Genomic DNA, 22,115 nt, shown 5'->3' with positions numbered 1-22,115 from the left:
TTCAATGGGGTTAAGGTCAGGACTCTGTGGTGGCCGATGAATCTTGTCATTGTCGTCCTGGAATATGCCCGTGCCGTCAGGGAAGAAAAACTCTATTGATGGTATAACCTGGTCATTCAGGTAGTCATCTGACTTCATTTTATTGATGCATAACGTTGCTGAGCCTAGACCTGACCAACTGAAGCAACCCCAGATCATAACACTGCCTCCAGAGGCTTGCACAGTGGGCACTATGCATGACCGGTGCATTGCTTCAGGCGCTTCCCTTCTTAACCGGACGCGCCAATCGCGTTGGAATAGGCTAAATCTGGACTCATCAGACCACATGACCTTTTCCATTGCTCCACAGTCCTATCTTTATGCTCCCTAGCACATTGCAGTCGTGCATCCACACAGCTGTTTAGTCACAATCCTGTAAGTTCTCGTCGCATTGTGCAAATGGAAATGTTCTTACATGCCTATTCAAAATATATACACTTTATAAAGCTCTGGGAGCGCTTTATAAACGAACTAGGTGTGAAACCTCCCTAAATCCAAATGGCGCCTTTTTTATTTATTTATTTATTTATTTTTTGGCCAGCCAGTGTATATTAAAAGGAATTTAGTATAGGCTATTCAAAATAATTTAGCCTGATAAAAAAAAATTATTATTATGAAATAATAAACTTCTGTCCGTCTTCGTCTTTAAAATTTCATTAGTAGTCGAAATATTATTCATTTGAAGAGATGGGTGGTTTTACTTCTAAAAGACCCGCCTATTTCTCCATTATCTGCCCACTGGCACCACCCTTCCACTCATTTCTGCAAACTCATTATGAGCCGACGATTGTCATTCTATACTTTAGGATTAAAAATGACCTTTACTACTAGGTTGAGTGGAATCTTTAAAAAAAAATAAAAATAGCAGCTACGTGAGTTAAAATACTATTATTCAGTTTATCCTCAAAAAGGGAATCAGCTGTACTCAAACATGCCCTCACGGCATCAAACGTTATCACAAATAAAACCTCGTAAATTATCAGACGTAAAATACATAGTATACATAATATTTTACGTCGTTTCTATGATTCAAACAAACCCCAACATTTGCGTGCGCGTGGTGTCTGATTTTAATTTGCACGTGAGCAGTTATACACAGAGAGCCGCTGAGCGCGGGCGCGCTTTCACAGCCTTCTGACGTCACTCTAAGTAAGAGGCGGATATGAAGGAGGCCAGCATGGTGACATTTATCTGTGTAAAGCAGGAAACTATATCTCAAGGGGGACTGTTTAAAAAAAAAAAAAAATTGTGTAACGACTATATAAGCGGCTAGATCAGCGAGAAGTGTGTATTCGTAACAGTTATATATACGATGCGGTATTTCGTTTTGTAATGGTGAAATGTATCATATGATACACTTACCATTTCTTTAAATACAAAACGGGAAGGTTATATAGAGCGAGGCTGAGTTATGCTTGACACATACCGGCAAATTCTTTCAAGCGCGAGACAATTGTAACAATCGTCAGCATACATTCCTTTTACAAGTTTTCCCAAATTAAAAATCGCCATTTAATTTAATTCTTCCTCTCTGCTGCTTGAATTTATGGTAATATTTATCTCATTTCGTGTTTATGCAACCCAGCAATTATAACACTTAATTTGCGCTTTAAACATTTGTAATAATGGGGGTTGGAACCGAGAACAGAACCCCGAACACATCTAGTAAGTTTGCCTTGCACGTTGGAGAGGAAAAAGAGGAGGCAGCGCTTGCCAAGATGACAGCCGCCAACCCTGAAGCCATGCAGTTGGCGAATGTTGATCAAACTACTGAACCGAGAGGGACTTGGGGTCGGCGCCTGGAGTTCGTGCTCGCCTCCATCGGTTATGCGGTGGGTTTGGGAAACGTGTGGCGCTTTCCGTACCTGTGCTACAGGAGCGGAGGAGGTGAGTGACGAGACCGCTGCTTTTCTCTCATGAATCACTTTCTTGCCATAGTTCATTTTCGGGGGTTGTAAGCACTATCGTAAACATAGTTTCTGGCCAAAAGACCATAGTTATTGTTACCACTGTAAAATCATAATACATTAATATGGGTTCTCCTTCAAACAGTCTAAAAGGCTAGCAGGGGTGTATAACTCGGTTCCTGGAGGACCACAGTCCAGCAGAGTTTAGCTCCAACTCTAATTAAACACACCTGAAGCAGCTAATCAAGGTCTTCAGGAGCGCTTGAAGATTACAAGGAGGCATTTTGGAGCAGGGCTGGAACTAAAGTCTGCAGGGCTGTGGCCCTCCAGGAACTGAGTTTGACACCCCTGAGAGTCTTTGTTTATTTATTTCTTTTGATGACTGTAGTAGCTAATACACAGTTTTTGTAGTTTTATTTATGCAACTGTTTCTTTCTTCTTGATGAAAACTGTAATTACCTTTCTAATTAGTCATATATCAAGACGCTTTCATAGAATGTGACTTGCAGTAACAGGAGCAGTCCTGCTGGAACAACCTGTGGTTAGTCGCCTTGTTCAAATGTTCGTTGCATACTGAATATATAGCCATTTAAACCCTTATAAAGGGTTATATATAAACCCTTGAAAAAGGCGTCTAACCACAACCTTTAAGTCGCCAGCCCTGTTACCTCTTGGCTACCACTCCGTTGAAGTCTTTGAAATTGACCTTTTGAACACTCCTGTATAAATCTAAACTAGATTAGCATTTCCTAAAGGAAATACCAGTGCTTCTGAAGCAGCAAAAGAATAGTGTTAAAGTTGTAGGTTTTAGTATTTGGTTCTGTGTAAAATAAATGCTGCGTTAGTGCTGTTGTCTTGACACTGAGCATGTACCTTGTTTTCAGTTAGTTATGAATTAACATGGTCTCTGTGCAGTGTCAGGACAGCTGTAAATGGCTATATATTCAGTATGCAACAAACACAAGACTAATCACAATCCACTATATAGACTAATATAGTGAAACAGTGCCCGCCCACTTATTCAGCCTCCTGTGTTTTCCGGAAGTATTTTTCCCATACATTTTTTGCTTAGATTTTTCATAAAATCCTTCATAATAGGGATGGGTGATACCACTTATTTTATTTTTGATCCGATACCAAGTACTTTTAGTCCAATATCGCAGATATCGATACCAATACCGATACCTCTATTAAATAGAATTTTTATGAATTCTTTGGATAAAATGTGTAACTTTATTATTACATATATATGTGTGTAAATTTCTCCATGTATATATTTATGGGCCTAAACAGAAAATAATTAGGCTGCTTTGTTTACCCTTTAAAAATGTGTTAGTATAAGCCACATAAAACCTCAAAATTAACCATAGATATTATTATATGGTTACTATTACTAAAACCAAGTTACCGTATGGATACTACAGTAATGCTGTAGTAAAACCAATGGTTAAATGTATCAAAACCTTGGTTACTGCCAAAAAAGAAAAAGAAACATGGTTACTACAGTCATGGTTACTACAGTCGTGGTCTTGGTTAATACAGTATTACTACAGTAAATCCATGGTAAGTTTTCATAAGGGTATCATTTATTGACAAGGATTAAAGATCATTATCAATGTTTTAACAACTCTGAATTTAAATAAACCTGTAAAAATTGTCAGACAAGCCCATTATAATACGTCATATCTAGGTTTGTCATTACTTAGTGTGAATAACTCCAGATGCTATTTTTCTGTCATTACCTCAGGAAAGCACTGCTCCCTCTTTGAACGAGGGCTAGGACTGAAAGGGTGAGCACTAGTATTTTAGCATTTCTGCTCACCAAGATGGGTGGAAGAAAAAATAGTTCTGGTGTCATGCAACAGTTTGCTCATATAATTCTTTTTGCACTTCAAAGCTTTTGAGATGAATTAATATTCATGTAATCTAAATAATAAGATCACTTGTTAAAAAAATAATAATCCAGAATTGATTTTTTTATGTGAGGATCGATATTCTTGACACCACATCAGTATCGGAAGTATCGATATTTTAGTATCGATCCGCCCATCCCTACTTCATAATAGAGTTGTAAGCCATGAACCAAACCAACCAGCTCTGTGGTGAATCACAACGTCACGAAATTTGCTTTGAGGCAAAAAAAAGTATTTGAAACTTGGACAAAAAGACAAAGGCACAAGACTGTGTACTTACTGTCTTTCATGAGGGAACAGACTACAATACAATGAAACATTACTAATGATGTCATTGAATAAAAACCGATAGGATTATATAAAACTATTGATTTTAGGTTGTTGATTATAAGTATAGAAGCAATATATTTTACGTTTGTTGCAAAATATTCAGATATGTACAAATAGATAAGTAGTGTAAGGTTAAAGAGACATGACTCGATTATGTCATTCACAGAGCGTCATGGGAGTGGGCGGTCGCTCCGAGGCACGTTTCACAGTTCTTTGATTGGTAAAGCTTTCTTTGCTGCACCATGAGTAATGTAGTTGTTTTATCATGAATTCTGCTATCAAACACAGTTTTTAAATAATGAAGTTGAGAACGCAGACAGATGGGTTCAACGGAAGCATATACCATAGATGAGCATCCTCGGATCTCCCAGTTGGTCTGTCTTTAAAGGTTTATGAGTAATCGTGGAAAATCAATTAGTCTATGGAAAAAATTATGGGATTTTTACTTCTAGAACCAGAAAATGCTATTAAAAAAAATGAAATAAAAAAACACACGGCGGCTTCAAAATTCACGTTTGTGGTATGAAAGTGTGTGATTTATGTTGTAGAACAAAACGTCCACGAATGGTAAAGTGATATTTACCAGAGATTTTATTTTACTAATAAGTTGAAAACCCCCATTATAAAAACCAATAGGAAAATTTTGAGGGAACCCATGGCGAATTAGACTTCCGATTTCACCTACAAATTGACGTCACAGCTGAACAGCTATATTGCAAGTCAGTATGCAATTGTTAAAATAACCTCATCGCAGTCGATTACACTTTGAATGTAAAACACTGGTCAGCTTTAGCACAAACTGTACAGTTGACATACATAAATAAAAAACAAAGATTTTTTAAGTTTGCCCTCAATGTTATGGCTGCAAATTTTGCACATCTAAGGTCACAATGTGCCTCTTCGATGATCAGAATATGATAGTCGTATGAATGTTTATGATAGGGTTGTTTCTGAGATAGGGCTGTTTTGGTCTTCTTGTGCACCTGTGTTCTTTAGTGAAATTTCTTGGTATAATTTTATAACATAAGCAGCCTGAACTTAATGATCTGAATTCAGACCCACTTCAGCCCTTTGTATCAAAGGTAGTTCTGATGCTGCTTTGGTTCTGTGTAAATGCCTTAAACGTTTGTTGTTGTCATGATAAAGCATTTATTATTTAATAAGTTTGTTTCATTTCTAAAAGTATGATTTCATAATTTCCTTCATTTCATATGTCTATATTCATAATTTTATATTTAAAACATTAATATCATAACATAATTTATGTAATTGTAATAGCTATGTGAAAGCATATATGCCACCTCTGAGCAGCATTAAACAGTCTGTGTAAATACACCTAAATTCCATTTCAGACGCAGCTTAAGTGCCACCTTTGCAGTGTAAAGATGCTTTAGTGTATGAACAGCCGGCTTCACACATTCCCTTTGAAGCGCCCAGCACACGCAGACTGTATACTCTATATTTATTTAAATCCCATCCTTTTGTGCTTTAATAATCACACTTAGACATATCCCGATTTTAATTTGATTAATTGTGCATTCATACATTAATTTTATCACAGATATTTCAAATTCTGTGACATTTGTCATTTTATAGCTAAATCAGTTTTTATGAATGAATTTCGATATTCCATATGTGTTTTCTGCAGTGCAGAAATCATATGGTCATAAGTACAGCAATATATAAAAAAATTCATAAGTTATACATTAGGCCAGGGCTGCATATGATGCAAGTTAACATTTTGGAGTAATTAGTAACAATATACGGTTGTTGTCAGCAAAGTCTTTAGCGTAAATGTATTCTACTAGAACTACCTTCAGCTGCCTTTGAAAACTTTTCCCAAGCAAAGTTGTGAAATTCCAATTGCAGTCTTCTATTGTACATTTTTATACACCATAAATTACATCTTTAGTAATCATCATTTTAGGATAACTAATTAACAGTCCTTTTATGCAAGAGAAATGCTTTTAAATAAGCTAGTTGTGTAATTAAGGGTATGTAACAGGAGAGTCTTGTGCCATTGGATATGCCTATTGTTTCTAACAGCAGACTTTTTTCATCTTTGCAATGCTGTAGTTGCCTGGTTTTTGATGTTGCCCTTTTGACAGCTTTCCTCAATGTTAATCATTGACCAAAATGCATAAGTGGGTCAGAATATATGGGTTGTTGTGTTCTCAAATATTTATTGACTTCTTCGTATTGGGTTGGCATAAAGCCATATAGGCTACAGTATTTATGTTAAAATTCTAGAGAAGATGAGCAGATCAGGTGTGCAAAAATGATTTGAAATGAATAAGTCTGAACTGCCCCATTTTTGAGAAATGAAATCAATAAAGTTCAGTGTCTCTATGCAGAGATCTGTGAGATTTAGAAGAATACAAATATTTTATAGGACAGCTGTCACAAAGTTTACAGCAGATAATCATGTGTCTTGTTGCTTCTGGTTTGATTAGCGCCATACATATTTTATAACTTCAGTCAGTTTATGTCGGTATTGTCCAGGTGTAATGTTGGCTGTCTGCACCTGTGTTTTCATAGACATTCGCACCATGCAGAACCCCAGATTCTTGATTCTTTATCTTTGGAGGGTCCTGGACATTCTGGAATATCCAAATCTTTTAAATGTCCAATGATGACAACGCCTTTTTTACATCTATACAGAACGTGTGTGTAAATCATCTTACCTTCCTGTAATACACTTCCTCTTCTCATTGAAAATTTGCATAAACATGGATTGCAAGAAAATAGATCTACACTTACAGAGTGACTCAGCAAAAAGTCAAATTAAGGTCTGTACAATGGAATTATATGACAGTGTGACTGGTGTTAACATTCCATTGATGTATCCCTTCCAAATTTATGAAGAGATTTGTGACCATTAATGCAAAACAAAATGTCTATTACAAAATCATATGATATCTTAAAAATCGAATTATGTAATTAATGTTTTGTTTTCCATTCTTCTGTTTCAGGTGCTTTCTTGATTCCCTACTTTATCATGTTGTTACTCTGTGGTATCCCCCTGCTCTTCATGGAGTTCACCGTTGGGCAGTACACTCGTCTGGGGCCAGTCCACGCTCTGGCTAAAATATGTCCCCTCTTCAAAGGTGAGTGGTCCATGTGCCCTAATCAACTTAATCTCCCGTTTAGTTATTCCATCCAAACATATTTCAGCATAACGTTAGTCACATTAATTGTATGTAGTGTTGATAAATATGCTTGTCTTATTCTCATTTGTAAGTTAATTTTGGATAATAGCATCTGCTAAATGAATAAATACATAAACACTATGCAGGCCTATTCAATGGTAATTTGATTCAAAACAATTAAAGGAATACAGTATTTTGTAGAAATTAAAAGTCACAGTAATTGAATATATTCCTTGTATTAACTGTGGGTGGCTTTGCCTGTTGTGCACCTTATCACTTTGATTGCTTTATCAGTTGTTGTGTTTCTCGTTTGTTTTTGGTGGTTTTCTTACTCTGTTAACAAAGGTGTACATGCTTGCCATACAGTATAATGCTATAGTTTGCCACATTGCAAATATAGGAATTGAACAGGTTCTAAAGCAATAACCTAACTACTTTATGCAAATGCTGTAAGTAATTGGTAATACTATTTTTTATATTACACCATAGTATTCAAATGTATGTTATCACACTACATTTTAACCATTTTGCTGGGCTGTGTTTTAAGGTCTAATTAATTTAAAATGAAGCAACACATCTCTCTGCATTTACATGGCAGTTCAAGCATGAATACTGAGTGCAAAGCTCACCTTCTCACCTTTTTCCCCCCATTTTTTTCTTCCCTTTTTTCCCTTTAAAATGTATGGTCACTATATACTATGTGATCCCTGATGATCTGGTGATGGCTGATCTCTTGTGTTCTGCCTTATATCCCCAATCAGTGTTCTGTGTCCCAATCAACCTTTAATCAGCAATTTTTAAACTCTAATTTTTTAGGACATTTGGATAATTTAAAGTGCAGAAACAACAAGATGCCTTCTAGAATCCCATTCAGTTTTAAGTGAAGAAGTGTTGTTACTGATAATACAGAATAACTATTCTTACATCTACTGTAAGCCTTTTTTGGACACTTAAAAGCTCCTTAAGACAAGTTCATTCCAAAATATGGAATTATTTAGTAGTTTTTTTTTTTTTTAGTTTTTTTTTTGTTTTTGTTTTAAAAGGACATGTTTTATTTTCATGCTGCTTAAAGTATTGAAATAAATTCAGCACTATATTTATAAACTTATGTTTAAACTTGGCAACAGTAAAGTGTCAAAAAAGAAGTTCAGTCATTACAACACTCTGAATAAATATAAAGTGTTATAATGAATATGAAGTTGGTAGGTTGTGTTTTGGCAGACTTGATTTTTCTTATACTGCTTACGAAAACTTGCTACTGCTAGACTATATATTGGCATTTTGTGCCCAACCTGGTTTCATAGATTATCATTACTATAACAACTTTCAGTCATGACAACTCTCGGAAAGATTTAGTATGTTAATGTGGGTATGACATATTGAGAGGATATTGGTCTTGGCGGACTACATCTGCTAAGCTGCTGTTGCTGCTGCAGAGCAAGTACGGAGACTTGCTACTGCTAGAACGTACACCGACATACTGAGTTAAGCATGTAGACCTGCTGCTTCTGCTGCTGCACAATAAGAAAAACACAAGACATTCTGTATAAAGTATGTAGGACAAGCTCTTGCACAGTTAGACATAAATACAGTGCCCATGTAGCAGATCTAGATAAGCAGGGTTTGGAAGTGGAGGGTTACAGAGAAACTCTTGCAGCAAGCTGCAGTGAAACTGGCTTACTTGCAAACTGAGCAAATGTAAATATTTGGCAAAGAGAGATTACACAAGTTGATAAGCTACCAGATGACATGTCAAAGGACCTATCAGCTTACACCATGTGAGCCGATTGACTTGACATACCACATGTAAGCGAGCTGAATGGGTAACAGATAACAAATTAAAAGAACCGATCAGCTTGCCTATTCAGAGTTTCGTGCCTGAGCTTGAGTTTCACCTGCCTCGTTCAATGTATCACTGCAGTTTTCTGGTGAAGTAAACTCTAAAGGCGCAACAACGAGTTGTTCATTTTCACTCAAATCACGAGTAAAATAGCAGATTAAAACTTCATAAACACTTATGACCTGACTCACTGAACATTCACTTGACTGTCTGAACTTCATTCATGAAACTGAGCGCCGTCTTTGTTTCTTTTTGTGCTGGTTCCACCTAGCGGCTGGAGCATGTTTTGTGGAGTAACACTTAGTGCCTGACCGATATATCAGTCCGGCGATATTATCAGCTGATATTAGCCTTTCACCGATATATCGATATCGGCATATATGTTTACCTATATGCGCAGATATGAAAACTTTTTTTCAGAACATATAATGCAGAAAACAATGCTTTATAATTGGTGTCATAACGTAGTTTGTCCAGCAGAGTGCGCTCCGACTCCATTGTTTAAAGAGCTAACTCTAAGCTGACGGTGGCTATGCAGCCAGGGCGGAGTTGAGCGGTGTCTTCGTCATAAGTTGCTAACTAGTTTGTGAAATACATACTGGAAAGTTAATAAACAATGACCCCATCATTTTCCCTTTTCAATATAACTAATATAACGTTAACCCTGTCCCTGATAACCATGTCACTCATGTTTTGCTGTTAGACAGCTATAGTTTGTCATTGCAGTCAGTAAAGTAAAGGTAAACATCAGAGCATCTTTTTGCAGCTCATCAGACAACGGTGCGGTGGTGGATTGTGTCTGTTGAGTGTTGATTTCACGCTACGCTGTTACCTAGTTGGTGAGACGCAATACTGGAAAGTAAATAAAGTCCATCTTTTACTCTCCATGACAACAAGCTTATAGTTAACTAGCTAACCACATAGCAACTTTCATTGCTTATCAGCTGAGTGGAAGATAATGTGTAAACATGTATTCACCAAACTGTTTTGTTCAGGATTCACAGTTTGGTACCCCCTTCAACTGAACAATTCCAGTCATTGCATTTATAAAATTTAATATTTAAAAGTCTGGTTTTCCACCATTGAAAGTTTCCCCTGAACTTGTATAGCAGAATGCGGTGTAACACCGCTGCCGCTGTTTATCTCTTGTCTCGGCAGGTGAAAATGCTTCTTGTTTTACAACCTGCCAATAATTGACTGGCAGTATTAAAATAGTCAGCATTTGACTGATACTAAACAGTACTACTGATGTTTATTTAGCTATTTATTTTATTTTTATTTATTCTTTATTTAATTGGTCAGCATTTGACTGATACTAAACATTACTGATGTTTATTTAGCTATTTATTGTATTTTTATTTATTCTTTATTTAAATGGTCAGCAACTGACTGATACTGAGCATAAAGTACTGATGATTTTTAAGCTATTTATTGTATTTTATTTATTCTTTATTTTCTCAGTGTTCATTTCTAGAATTTGCTGACAGTGTATAATAATAATAATGTCAAATATTCTTTGCTAAAAATATTTAAGAAAGCAGCCTTCTGAGTACCTTTGCATAGTCATATCGGTGCAAAATTGGTGAACAATCCACATAGAAAAGGTCTGTTTTCATTCCAGCTCAAAAATTAACTATATCGGCCACCATATCGGTAATTGGTGAATTTTCACCCTCTAAAATCGGTATTGGTCTCAAAAATCCCATACTGGTCGAGCTCTAGTAACACTCCTTTGGGACAGTTTGTGGATGAATATACATGTCTTTGTGTTTATCCCACCTACTGGTTGGAGTTTGTTTTATAGATTATTTTCTGTTGTGTAATTCTGTCTCACAAAATTTGTATAGAAGACTTGAATAATCCGATGGCAAAGTTGTCGTGGGGGCTCTCGAAGGCGTACATGGACTGTTTGAGTTTAGAGGGATGGACGCTGGTTGGCGCTGTCGTGCACGGGGTTAATGCGCACGTTTTTCTTTTTTTTCTTCTGTTTGTTTGGTTCAGGGGGAAGTTCGGGGTTTGATTTTTGCAGGTAATCTTTATAATTGTTTTTTTGACACAATCTATTTTTTCTAATATGTCAAAATGTCAAATGTTAATATGAGTGGATTGTCTCTCTCCATGTGGAATGGGAATGTGTTGGGGCACCCCATAAAAAGAAGGAAGGTTATTTCTTTTCTTAAATGTAAGAAATATGATATTGTGTTTCTTCAAGAAACACATCTTTCCCTGCAGGAAGCTGAAAAATTTGGGAAGATATGGAGTGGACATGTTTTCTTTAGTGCTGGCACAAGTAAGAGTCTGTCTCAAACAGTTTAATGATAAATTAGGAAGAGTCATTATTGTTTTAGCAGAAATTCATTGGCAAAGGTTGATTTTGGCTAATATTTACACACATAAAGCTGATGATCAGGGCTTCTTTATAGATCTTGAAGTGATGTTGCAAGCTGCTGGCACCCCTCATTATATAATATTGGGAGGAGACTTTAATCTTTTGATGGTCCTTGATCATAGTGTAGCAAAAGTGTGCAAGCCCCCTAGAGCAACATTGACGCTTCACAGGATGTGTAAAAATCTTGGTCTTACAGATATTTGGAGACTTTTGAACCCATCTGGTAGGGACTATATATGTTTTTCATCAGTCCATAAGATTTATTCTAGAATAGTCCCTCATTTCACCTGTTGTTGATTGCTCAATTGGAAACATCTTAGTCTCAGATCATACCCTGGTGAGTTTAGAGGTGTTGCCACATACAGAGAAAAAGAAATCATTTTAATATATCCCTTTTGCAAAATCCTGAATTCTAACAAATGTTAAAAGCTGAAATCAGTGTTTAAATGGAAACCAACTGGTCCTCAGTATCCTCTGTGGGCATGGCAAGGGAGGAACTTAAGGCATTTCTTAGGGGTCAGATCATACAGTTTGCCTCATTCACCAAAAAATCCAAAGCACGAGAATTCGTGGAACTGGAAGGGAATATTAAAGATGCCGAGGCAGAGCTGAAGCGCTGAATGTCGTCTGATGGCCTCAGAGAATTGACCTGATTGAAATACATATATAATACTATTTTGTTGTGGAAGGTGAAGTTTTTGGCTAGATATATAAAGCAGAGAGAGTCTTTTTCTCCCATTCCCTCAGTGAAATCTGCTGGTGGTGAAATATTTACCTTGGCCATTGATATTAATGATACTTTTAAAGAATTCTATCTTGATCTCTATAGTTCCTCGTCTTCGTCTACTGATGAAGATATTAGAAACTTAGTGAAACCATTAGAACTCCCTAAACTGACGACTGAGCAAAAAAAATTATCTTGATAATAAAGGAAACTTGGAGGAGCTTTGCGAGGTAATTAAGGTCTTGCCTACAGGCAAGGCTCCGGGGCCAGATGGCTTTGCCACTGAATTTTTTAGATCTTATGCTACAGAACTGGCTCCACTTTTGTTAGAAGTTTATACGGAAGCATTAAAGAATGGAAAGCTTCCGCCAACCATGACACAAGCCCGGATCAGTCTGATTCTTAAAAAGGACAAAGATCCAAGTGAGTGTAAGATTTACCGTCCAATTTCCCTGATTCAGCTAGATGTAAAAATATTGTCAAAAATTTTGGCTAACCCATTAAGTAAAGTTATGACGTCTCTTATACATACAGATCAGGTGGGGTTTATTCGGGGCTGTAGCTCTTCTGATAACATCAGGTGTCTCATCAATATCATGTGGTCAGTGGCGAATGATCAGTCTCTGGTCGCTACCATCTCACTTGATGCCGAAAAGGCGTTTGATATGGTAGAATGGGATTATCTTTTTAAGATTTTGGAAATATACGTGGTTCAGGAACACTTTTATTGGATGGATTAAGTTACTTTATAGACACCCGGTAGCGGCAGTACAAACAAATGGATTAATTTCAAATTATTTTACTCTGGACAGGGGCACCCGGCAGGGTTGCCCTCTTTCCCCATTATTGTTCTGTCTTGCCTTGGAACCATTAGCAGCCGCGATAAGAAAGGAAAATGATTTTCCAGGGGTGGTGGCAGGAGGTATTGCGCATAAGCTTTTGCTTTACACAGATGATATTTTATTAATCGTCTCCAACTCCACTAGATCTGTGCCTTGCCTCCACAGAATTATTAATTCATTTTCTAAGTTCTCGGGATACAGAGTCAGTTGGTCTAATCCAAAGCTTTGGCTCTGTCAGCATACTGCCCAGTTATGGCTTTTCAGCTGGGTGCTTTCCAGTGGCCCAATCAGGGCATTAAGTATTTGGGTATTTTATTCCCAGCAAATTTGTCTGATTTAGTCAGTTAATTTTGACCCCTTAATAAAAAGGTTTTCGAGCGATGTGGGCTTCATTATATTTATCTATGATTGGGAAAGTTAATGTTTTTAAAATTAAATTTATTCCAAAATTCAACTACCTGCTACAGTCTCTCCCTGTAGATGTCCCCCTCTCTTATTTCAAGCAATTTGATAGCGTAGCGAAGTCCTTCATTTGGAATAATAAGCGTCCCAGATTACACTTCAGTAAGTTACATAGGCCGATTGACAAAGATGGGCTAGGCCTACCCAAGATTATTATGCATTCTGTCTCAGACATTTGGCTCATTGGTCACTTCCCCCTGAGAGAGCCCCTCCCTGGTTTTGTATTGAACAGGAAGTTTTTGCCCCTATATTGCCATTGCAAAACCTTTATATTACACTAACCGGAGAAGTTAAGTCACACCCCGTTATCTTGCATTTGCACGCAGTATGGACAAAGGTGTCCAGAGTGTTTAATTCGGACGTTTATTTAAATGTTGCCTCGAGCATATGGATGAGCCCAAAATTACGTATTAATAAGTCCCCTTCCTGCTGGTCAGAGTGGATTGTGAGGGAGGTTAATATTCTCGGTGACCTATATGAGAGTGGAGTGTTGAGATTTTTTGAAAATATGGTTCAGTATTTTAGGATTCCCAGATCTCATTTCTTAAGGTATTTACAGCTGCGCCATCTGCTCTGTACTATTTTTGGGGGTAGCGTACACCCCCCTAAAGCGGCAGATACTCTGGAAGTGATGATTACTGCCTTTGGAAAAGGTCATGAGGCATCAGTGTATTATTCCCTGTTAATTCAGTGTCTGGGGGAAGGAGCTTCAACTTCTCTCAAGAGATTATGGGAGAAAGACTTAAACTTGGTATTGGAGGATGGAGTTTGGGCTAGGATTCTAAAAAACATCAAGTCTACATCTAGAGATGCAAAGGTGCGTCTGATGCAATTTAAGATTTTACATTGATTCTGTTGGACTCCCTCTAGATTGTATAGACTTGGTCTCAAAGACACTTCCACCTGCTTGCGATGCCAATCAGAAGATGGGGACACAACCTATTTTTTCGGTGGTGTGTTAAGATCCAAGAATTTTGGTTGAGGGTTCAGAATTTTATGTGTGATGTATTGGGTATTCAAATTTGTTCGGAGGGAAGGGTTTAAGTTCATATAATTTGATTCTGTATTTTCTGTCATGTTTATTTAATATGTCACTGAAATCAATAAAAATTGTTAATAACAAAAAAGACAGTACCGGTTAGGTTTAATTAAAGGTTTATGTTAGGGAGGTAGGTTTTGTTCATTTTAAACTCCATAGAGGATAAACCTTAACCTCATCTTTTTGGGACACATTTAACTTGCTTTTAGTGCCACTCAGTGGACATTTCACCTCGAAACTGCAGCGATATGTGTAATGATCCACATAATTTCATTTAGTAAAAATGTTGCCACAGTCAGGTTTTTTTTCATCAATCAGTCTGGACATGCTGCTGCTGCTGCTGCACAATAAGACATACACAAGTCATGCTGCATTGAGCATGTACTGTAGGACATGTTGCTGATGCAATTTAAATGTTAGACAAAGAGAGAGTAAGTTGATTGGCTAATAGATTACATGATCAAAGGACCTATCAGTTTGTGCCATGTAGAATTTCATGACTGAATTTGTTTACTGTTTGTGACCAAAGCGAATGTCACCACCAAGGAGTTCAGCCATCAACGGTCACCAGTTTCTCATAGGGTTTCTTTCCTTTTCCATTTGACATACTCTTTCACCTGCTAACTAATGACTTCTCTCCATAGTTTTTGTTTTATCTCCTCAAAGACAGAGATAGTCTACCCGGTCAAATCTTTTGGGTCCGTCCCTTGATATAGCGCTCATTTCAGCCGATTATGTCTCCTTGCTAGCAGAGGGACTAAAGCAGGTAGTTCTTTCTGTATATTCTTTTGATTGAAATGTACATTGTGCTTATGTCACATCCTTTGTGATTTTCTGATGATCCCCCAACAAAAGTAAGTAACAGGCTTTTCTTCTAATGAGGTGTAATGGCTTGAGCAAAATTAAGTTTCATATTGTTTCATAATGACTCCAGTTGAAAAATGACTATTCACCTTATTTTTCAGCGAAACTAGGGTGCTGCCATTATCAACCTTGAATGTGGACCACTTCCGGTATTAGCCACTTCCAGCTATTTTAGCGATACAAAAATACTACATTATGCTGCTTTATTACATGCTGGCATTATATGTCATCATATTATTATCATTAATTATGATTTTCATAAACTCATTAGTTTTGAACGCATATAGTTTTACCGTATATCGCATTTTGCCATTGTTTTATCACACTGTTGCACAGGCAGAATGAATGAGAGATCAGGTGCTGACAGGACAGTCGTCCGCACCATCTGACATGCCTCCACAAACTTTACACAACCAGCAGAGAGCAGAAAGCCGCAGGGCAAATGCTGTTTTAACTTTCTTTGCACCAAAACTGCGTCTTGTTTCACCTTGACAAAATAATAAATGCATTATTCTCTGTTCTTTTCAGAGAGCATTCTCTCTTTCTTAGCAGTGCATAGTAAACAAACATGCAGATCTTACATTCAGCATAGCTTATGAAATATCACCTTTGGAAATAAACAAATAAAGGCATCATTGGAGGTTATGAAGGTACATATAAATGGAGGTTTACATGGAGACAAGAAAGACTGCATCATCACAATCTCGGTAAAGTAAGAAACAGATTTAATTACCGTCTCTTCAGTACAACAACACACAGCAACAAGTGAATGATTTACTTACACTTTTACATTTAAATGCTGAAGTTAGAAAATTATTCGACATTAGGCCATCATTCTGCTGTACATCCTGTGGTTGTGTGATAGTTTATAAACTTAGATCACTAAATTCTGGTAATGTAAGCGCAGCGTAGTTCTAACGGGAAGACTAGCAACTGTACATCACACCATTAGCTAGGTAACTCCTAGCCAATCACATGTAAGCCATTGCTTTATAAGTCTGTTCACATTCTATCACATTGCTGTTTCAGTTGTGTTAACACGGCAACCTCCACCACCCCACCACCACCAGTCGACTCCCGTCCTGCACAGGGGTAGGCTCCTCGCCCCTGCCTCCTATCTCTGGCAGGATATGATGGTTCCGAGTACAACTTCTTCGGACCGCCAGACGGGGCTTACGCCAAAGAGAGACATTACATTTTCTGTTTTATATTCCTCAAATAAATGTCATCTTGAATTTCACTCAAGTCTGCAAGTCTTCCTGATAGAATTATTATCCTTCTATTTATTTAAATTGCGGTCAATAACAGCAGAAATTTTACACATTCGCCGGAAATGCAGCCGCTGCTTACTTCCGCGTTGCAAAATAAGGTGGATAGAGAAGGGAAAATAACTTCACAGAATCTAATATTGACGCAATTATCGCCATAGTTTTCTGTCTCTGGGATAATCGGCTTCTAATTAGTTAGTCTATCTTAAACAGAGAGGTTTATGGTGACACCAGGGTTGAATGACTTAACAGCATACCCATTTGTTCTACCTTTTCATACAAAATAATAGAAATTAATATACAATTTTAAATAACTTTAAGAGACTGATTTTGTATGAAAATTCAAAATCTAACACATGCATGTAACATTAGGCACAATACACATTATGCTCTAATTTCCTAAAGTTTACAAAAATGCTATTTGCATTTGATTTCACCATTGTGTGTTTCACATAGGATTTCTAATAGAACATCCAGCTTTTAACCAATAAACACACAGTGCATTAGGCCTGTAGTCTAGCTGAAGCAATGGACTCATTTAGACTTTAGTTCAGAAAACCAGCATGCTGTGGAGGAATCTAGGTGATTTTCTGAGGCACCATACACGTGCCAACAGCGACATACCTGTTTTCAAGTTATTCAGGTCTGAAACAACTAATGAACATTCAATTTAGACTGTGGGAAAGGGGCACAAAACAATACCATGATCCATACAAAGTGATGATAGCTAATCCAAGTACTTAAAGCAGGCACCCAAACATGGCAATGCCAAAATAAGTGTTTGTGATTTTTGCCTTGTTGTCTTCCTGCAAAATTGATTTGGGTAACAAGCAGATATGTTTATATTAGGTTGGAAACAGTTGGAAGTTTTATGCAGCAAATTAACCATAAATAGATCACTAATACAAAAATCAAGACAATATATATACAGTATATCTGTTTGTCTGTCTGTCTTATCTATCTATCTATACACTGGCGGCCAAAAGTTTGGAATAATGTACAGATTTTGTTGTTTTGGAAGGAAACTGGTACTTTAACCAAAGTGGCGTTCGCCTGATCACAAAGTATAGTCAGGACATTACTGATGTAAAAAAAATAAAAAATAAAAAATTAATAAAAAAACAGCACCATCACTATTTGAAAAAAGTAATTTTTGATCAAAACTAGACAGGCCCCATTTCCAGCAGCCATCACTCCAGCACCTTATCCTTGAGTAATCATGCTAAATTGCTAATTTGGTACTAGAAAATCACTTGCCAGTATATCAAACACCGCTAAAAGCTATTTGGTTTGTTAAATAAAACTTAACATTGTTTTGTTTTTGAGTTGCCACAGTATGCAATAGACTGGCATGTCTTAAGGTCAATATTAGGTCAAAAATGGCAAAAAAAAAGTAACCGCTTTCTCTAGAAACTCGTCAGTCAATCATTGTTTTGAGGAATGAAGGCTATACAATGCTTGAAACAGCCAAAAAACTGAAAATTTCATACAAAGGTGCACACTACAGTCTTCAAAGACAAAGGACAACTGGCTCTAACAAGGACAGAAAGAGATTTGGAAGGCCAGATATACAATTAAACAAGAGGATCAGTACATCAGAGTCTCTAGTTTGAGAAATAGACACCTCACATGTCCTCAGCTGACAGCTTCATTGAATTCTACCTGCTCAACACCAGTTTCGTGTACAATAGTAGAGAGAAGACTCGGGTGCAGACCTTATGGGAAGAATTACAAAGAAACAGAAAAACAAAAAGAAAAGGTTAAAGTGGGCAAAGAAACACAGACATTGGACAACAGATAATTGGAAAAGAGTGTTATGGATCTTAACCCCATTGAGCTTTTGCGGGATCAGCTAGACTGTAAGGTGCGTGAGAAGTGCCCGACAAGACAGCCACATCTATGGCAAGTGCTACAGGAAGCATGGGGTGATATGTGTAGCTGACAGCTGACAGCTAGAATGCCAAGGATCTGCAAAGCTATCATTGCTGCATGTGAAGGATTTTTTGATGAGAACTCTTTGAAGTAGTTTAAGAAGATCTGAAATTTTTTTTCAAATTGTAATAGTAATATTTCAGGTTATTAATGTCCTGACTATACACTGTGATCAGTTGAATGCTGCTTTGGTGAATAAAAGTACCAATTTATTTCCATAAGAGCAAAATCTGTACATTATTTTAAACTTTTGGCCACCAGTGTGTGTATATATATATATATATATATAATATGTATGTATGTATATACACACACTGTAAATTCTTATTATTTCAACTTAGTGTTCACAGTGCCTTAAAAAGTTAACTTAAACTTAAGAGGGCAAGTTGTTTAAACACAACATAAAGTTCATTTAAATCAGTATAACTTGTTAAATGAGCTTAATGTCTTTTTTGTAAACATGACTTTATTTGATTAATTAAATTCATACTAGTTAAATTCAAATGAATATAGAAGTTCGGTTACTTGTTATAATTTAATATTATGGATGATAATCATAGTAGTTAGAGCTATCCCATTGTCAGAGGTAAAATAAACTGCCATTTGATGGTAAATGACCAGTTGATGATCAGTCTGATCTATCTATCATTTTCACAACAAAAACTTGGATAATTGAGTTATTTCAACAAAATCAATCCAGGGCAATTATTCTAACTCTACATTAAGTTATGATAACTAAAAGACAAAACCATTTTTAATGGTGTGCTGGTTTAATTATACACTACCAGCCTAAAGTTTGGACTGAATTTCTGTTTCTCGTGATGATCGTAAAGACCTTCAGATATAAAGGCATATACTTAAATGCTTGAAATAGTTTTGTAGACAAAAATAAATAGTTCCTACATCTGACTGTATTTACAGCACTAAGTTACTTTATAAAATATTTTTGTTCTGTCAATGTAAAATACTGTTGGAAAAACCATTCCATGGTGCACCTCATGAAGTTGGTTAGAGAGAGCGTGCTGAGCTGTAATCTAGGCAAAGGGCGACTACTTTTGAATAAGCTACAACATAAGATATTTTTTGTCACATAATTCACATACTTTTGTGATTGTAAGGGGGGGTTAGAGGGAAAGGAGGAGGCGAGAACCGGCTTGACAACTTAATTTAATGAACAAATTAACCATGAACACACAAACATAACCACACACAGGGCGGCTGCCTGTAATTCTCTCTCTCTCAAACTGTCGTCCCCGGCCGCCTTTATCCCTCGCGCGCCCCATCAGGCTGATTGGGGACTGGGCGTGCGTCATTCCAGTCCGGCCCCGCCCCGTCCTCCTCAGCTCTACAGTGATATTTTATAGTTTTGAGTCTTGAATGTTTTATCTAAAATGTGGAAGACAGAAATAAATAAAGAATGAGAAGGTGTGTACAAACTTTTGACTTGTAGTGTTTATTTTTTAACAATTAAAACTTCACATGGAGTTAATCATTGGAAAAATACATTTGGTAATACATACATAGCTTATATACAGGTGCATCTCAATAAATTAGAATGTCGTGGAAAAGTTCATTTATTTCAGTAATTCAACTCAAATTGTGAAACTCGTGTATTAAATAAATTCAGTGCACACAGACTGAAGTAGTTTAAGTCTTTGGTTCTTTTAATTGTGATGATTTTGGCTCACATTTAACAAAAACCCACCAATTCACTATCTCAAAAAATTAGAATATGGTGACATGCCAATCAGCTAATCAACTCAAAACACCTGCAAAGGTTTCCTGAGCCTTCAAAATGGTCTCTCAGTTTGGTTCACTAGGCTACACAATCATGGGGGAGACTGCTGATCTGACAGTTGTCCAGAAGACAATCATTGACACCCTTCACAAGGAGGGTAAGCCACAAACATTCATTGCTAAAGAAGCTGGCTGTTCACAGAGTGCTGTATCCAAGCATGTTAACAGAAAGTTGAGTGGAAGGAAAAAGTGTGGAAGAAAAAGATGCACAACCAACCGAGAGAACCGCAGCCTTATGATTGTCAAGCAAAATCGATTCAAGAATTTGGGTGAACTTCACAAGGAATGGACTGAGGCTGGGGTCAAGGCATCAAGACACAGACATGTCAAGGAATTTGGCTACAGTTGTCGTATTCCTCTTGTTAAGCCACTCCTGAACCACAGACAACGTCAGAGGCGTCTTACCTGGGTTAAGGAGAAGAAGAACTGGACTGTTGCCCAGTGGTCCAAAGTCCTCTTTTCAGATGAGAGCAAGTTTTGTATTTCATTTGGAAACCAAGGTCCTAGAGTCTGGAGGAAGGGTGGAGAAGCTCATAGCCCAAGTTGCTTGAAGTCCAGTGTTAAGTTTCCACAGTTTGTGATGATTTGGGGTGCAATGTCATCTGCTGGTGTTGGTCCATTGTGTTTTTTGAAAACCAAAGTCACTGCACCCGTTTACCAAGAAAGTTTGGAGCACTTCATGCTTCCTTCTGCTGACCAGCTTTTTAAAGATGCTGATTTCATTTTCCAGCAGGATTTGGCACCTGCCCACACTGCCAAAAGCACCAAAAGTTGGTTAAATGACCATGGTGTTGGTGTGCTTGACTGGCCAGCAAACTCACCAGACCTGAACCCCATAGAGAATCTATGGGGTATTGTCAAGAGGAAAATGAGAAACAAGAGACCAAAAAATGCAGATGAGCTGAAGGCCACTGTCAAAGAAACCTGGGCTTCCATACCACCTCAGCAGTGCCACAAACTGATCACCTCCATGCCACGCCAAATTGAGGCAGTAATTAAAGCAAAAGGAGCCCCTACCAAGTATTGAGTACATATACAGTAAATGAACATACTTTCCAGAAGGCCAACAATTCACTAAAAATGTTTTTTTTATTGGTCTTATGATATATTCTAATTTTTTGAGATAGTGAATTGGTGGGTTTTTGTTAAATGTGAGCCAAAATCATCACAATTAAAAGAACCAGAGACTTAAACTACTTCAGTCTGTGTGCATTGAATTTATTTAATACACGAGTTTCACAATTTGAGTTGAATTACTGAAATAAATGAACTTTTCCACGACATTCTAATTTATTGAGATGCACCTGTATATGAGTTATTTATTTATTTTTGAAAGGACATGTTTTCATGCGACAAAGTATTAAAATAAATTCAGCACTTTATTTACAAACCTCATATTTAAACTAGGCAATGGCAACAGTTACTTTTAGTTACAGTTAGTATTTTATTTTTTTTATAATAATGAGTTTTTTATTTAATGGCAAATGGTATTTTAAACTACCCTTCTGACTGAACAGGTCTTTGAGGCATGCTTAATGTTTCTTATTATGAGAAAGTGAATTCTTTAACATTTTCCTGATGTTCCTATTCAGTCTCTAAATTATATTCTGCTTCACCTCA

General features: G+C 37.0%; 1 protein-coding gene and 1 long non-coding RNA gene across 4 annotated transcripts in view; both read left to right on the top strand.

Moving 5' to 3' along the window:
- The first annotated feature begins 1,190 nt into the window (after window positions 1–1,190).
- Window positions 1,191–22,115, top strand: part of LOC127421594 (sodium- and chloride-dependent GABA transporter ine-like) — a 40,133-nt gene continuing 19,208 nt past the window's right edge. Inside the window, exons 1-3 of one of the 3 annotated variants that reach the window (XM_051664749.1) lie at window positions 1,787–1,926; window positions 6,728–6,855; window positions 7,162–7,296. In XM_051664749.1, the coding sequence (XP_051520709.1) occupies window positions 6,819–6,855; window positions 7,162–7,296 (172 nt within the window). In that variant the 5' untranslated portion in view covers window positions 1,787–1,926; window positions 6,728–6,818. Of the gene's footprint in view, window positions 1,927–6,727; window positions 6,979–7,161; window positions 7,297–22,115 lie in introns of those variants that run through there. The other 2 variants (XM_051664741.1, XM_051664756.1) reach the window with 2 other exon arrangements.
- LOC127421613 (uncharacterized) lies at window positions 7,309–16,738 on the top strand. Its single transcript, XR_007894029.1, has 2 exons — window positions 7,309–15,400; window positions 15,600–16,738. It is a non-coding gene; the product is annotated as an uncharacterized LOC127421613 (long non-coding RNA).

Source organism: Myxocyprinus asiaticus, chromosome 3 (assembly GCF_019703515.2).
Source record: "Myxocyprinus asiaticus isolate MX2 ecotype Aquarium Trade chromosome 3, UBuf_Myxa_2, whole genome shotgun sequence".
Classification (NCBI taxonomy): domain Eukaryota; kingdom Metazoa; phylum Chordata; class Actinopteri; order Cypriniformes; family Catostomidae; genus Myxocyprinus; species Myxocyprinus asiaticus.
This window is presented reverse-complemented; position numbering and strand designations above follow the sequence as displayed.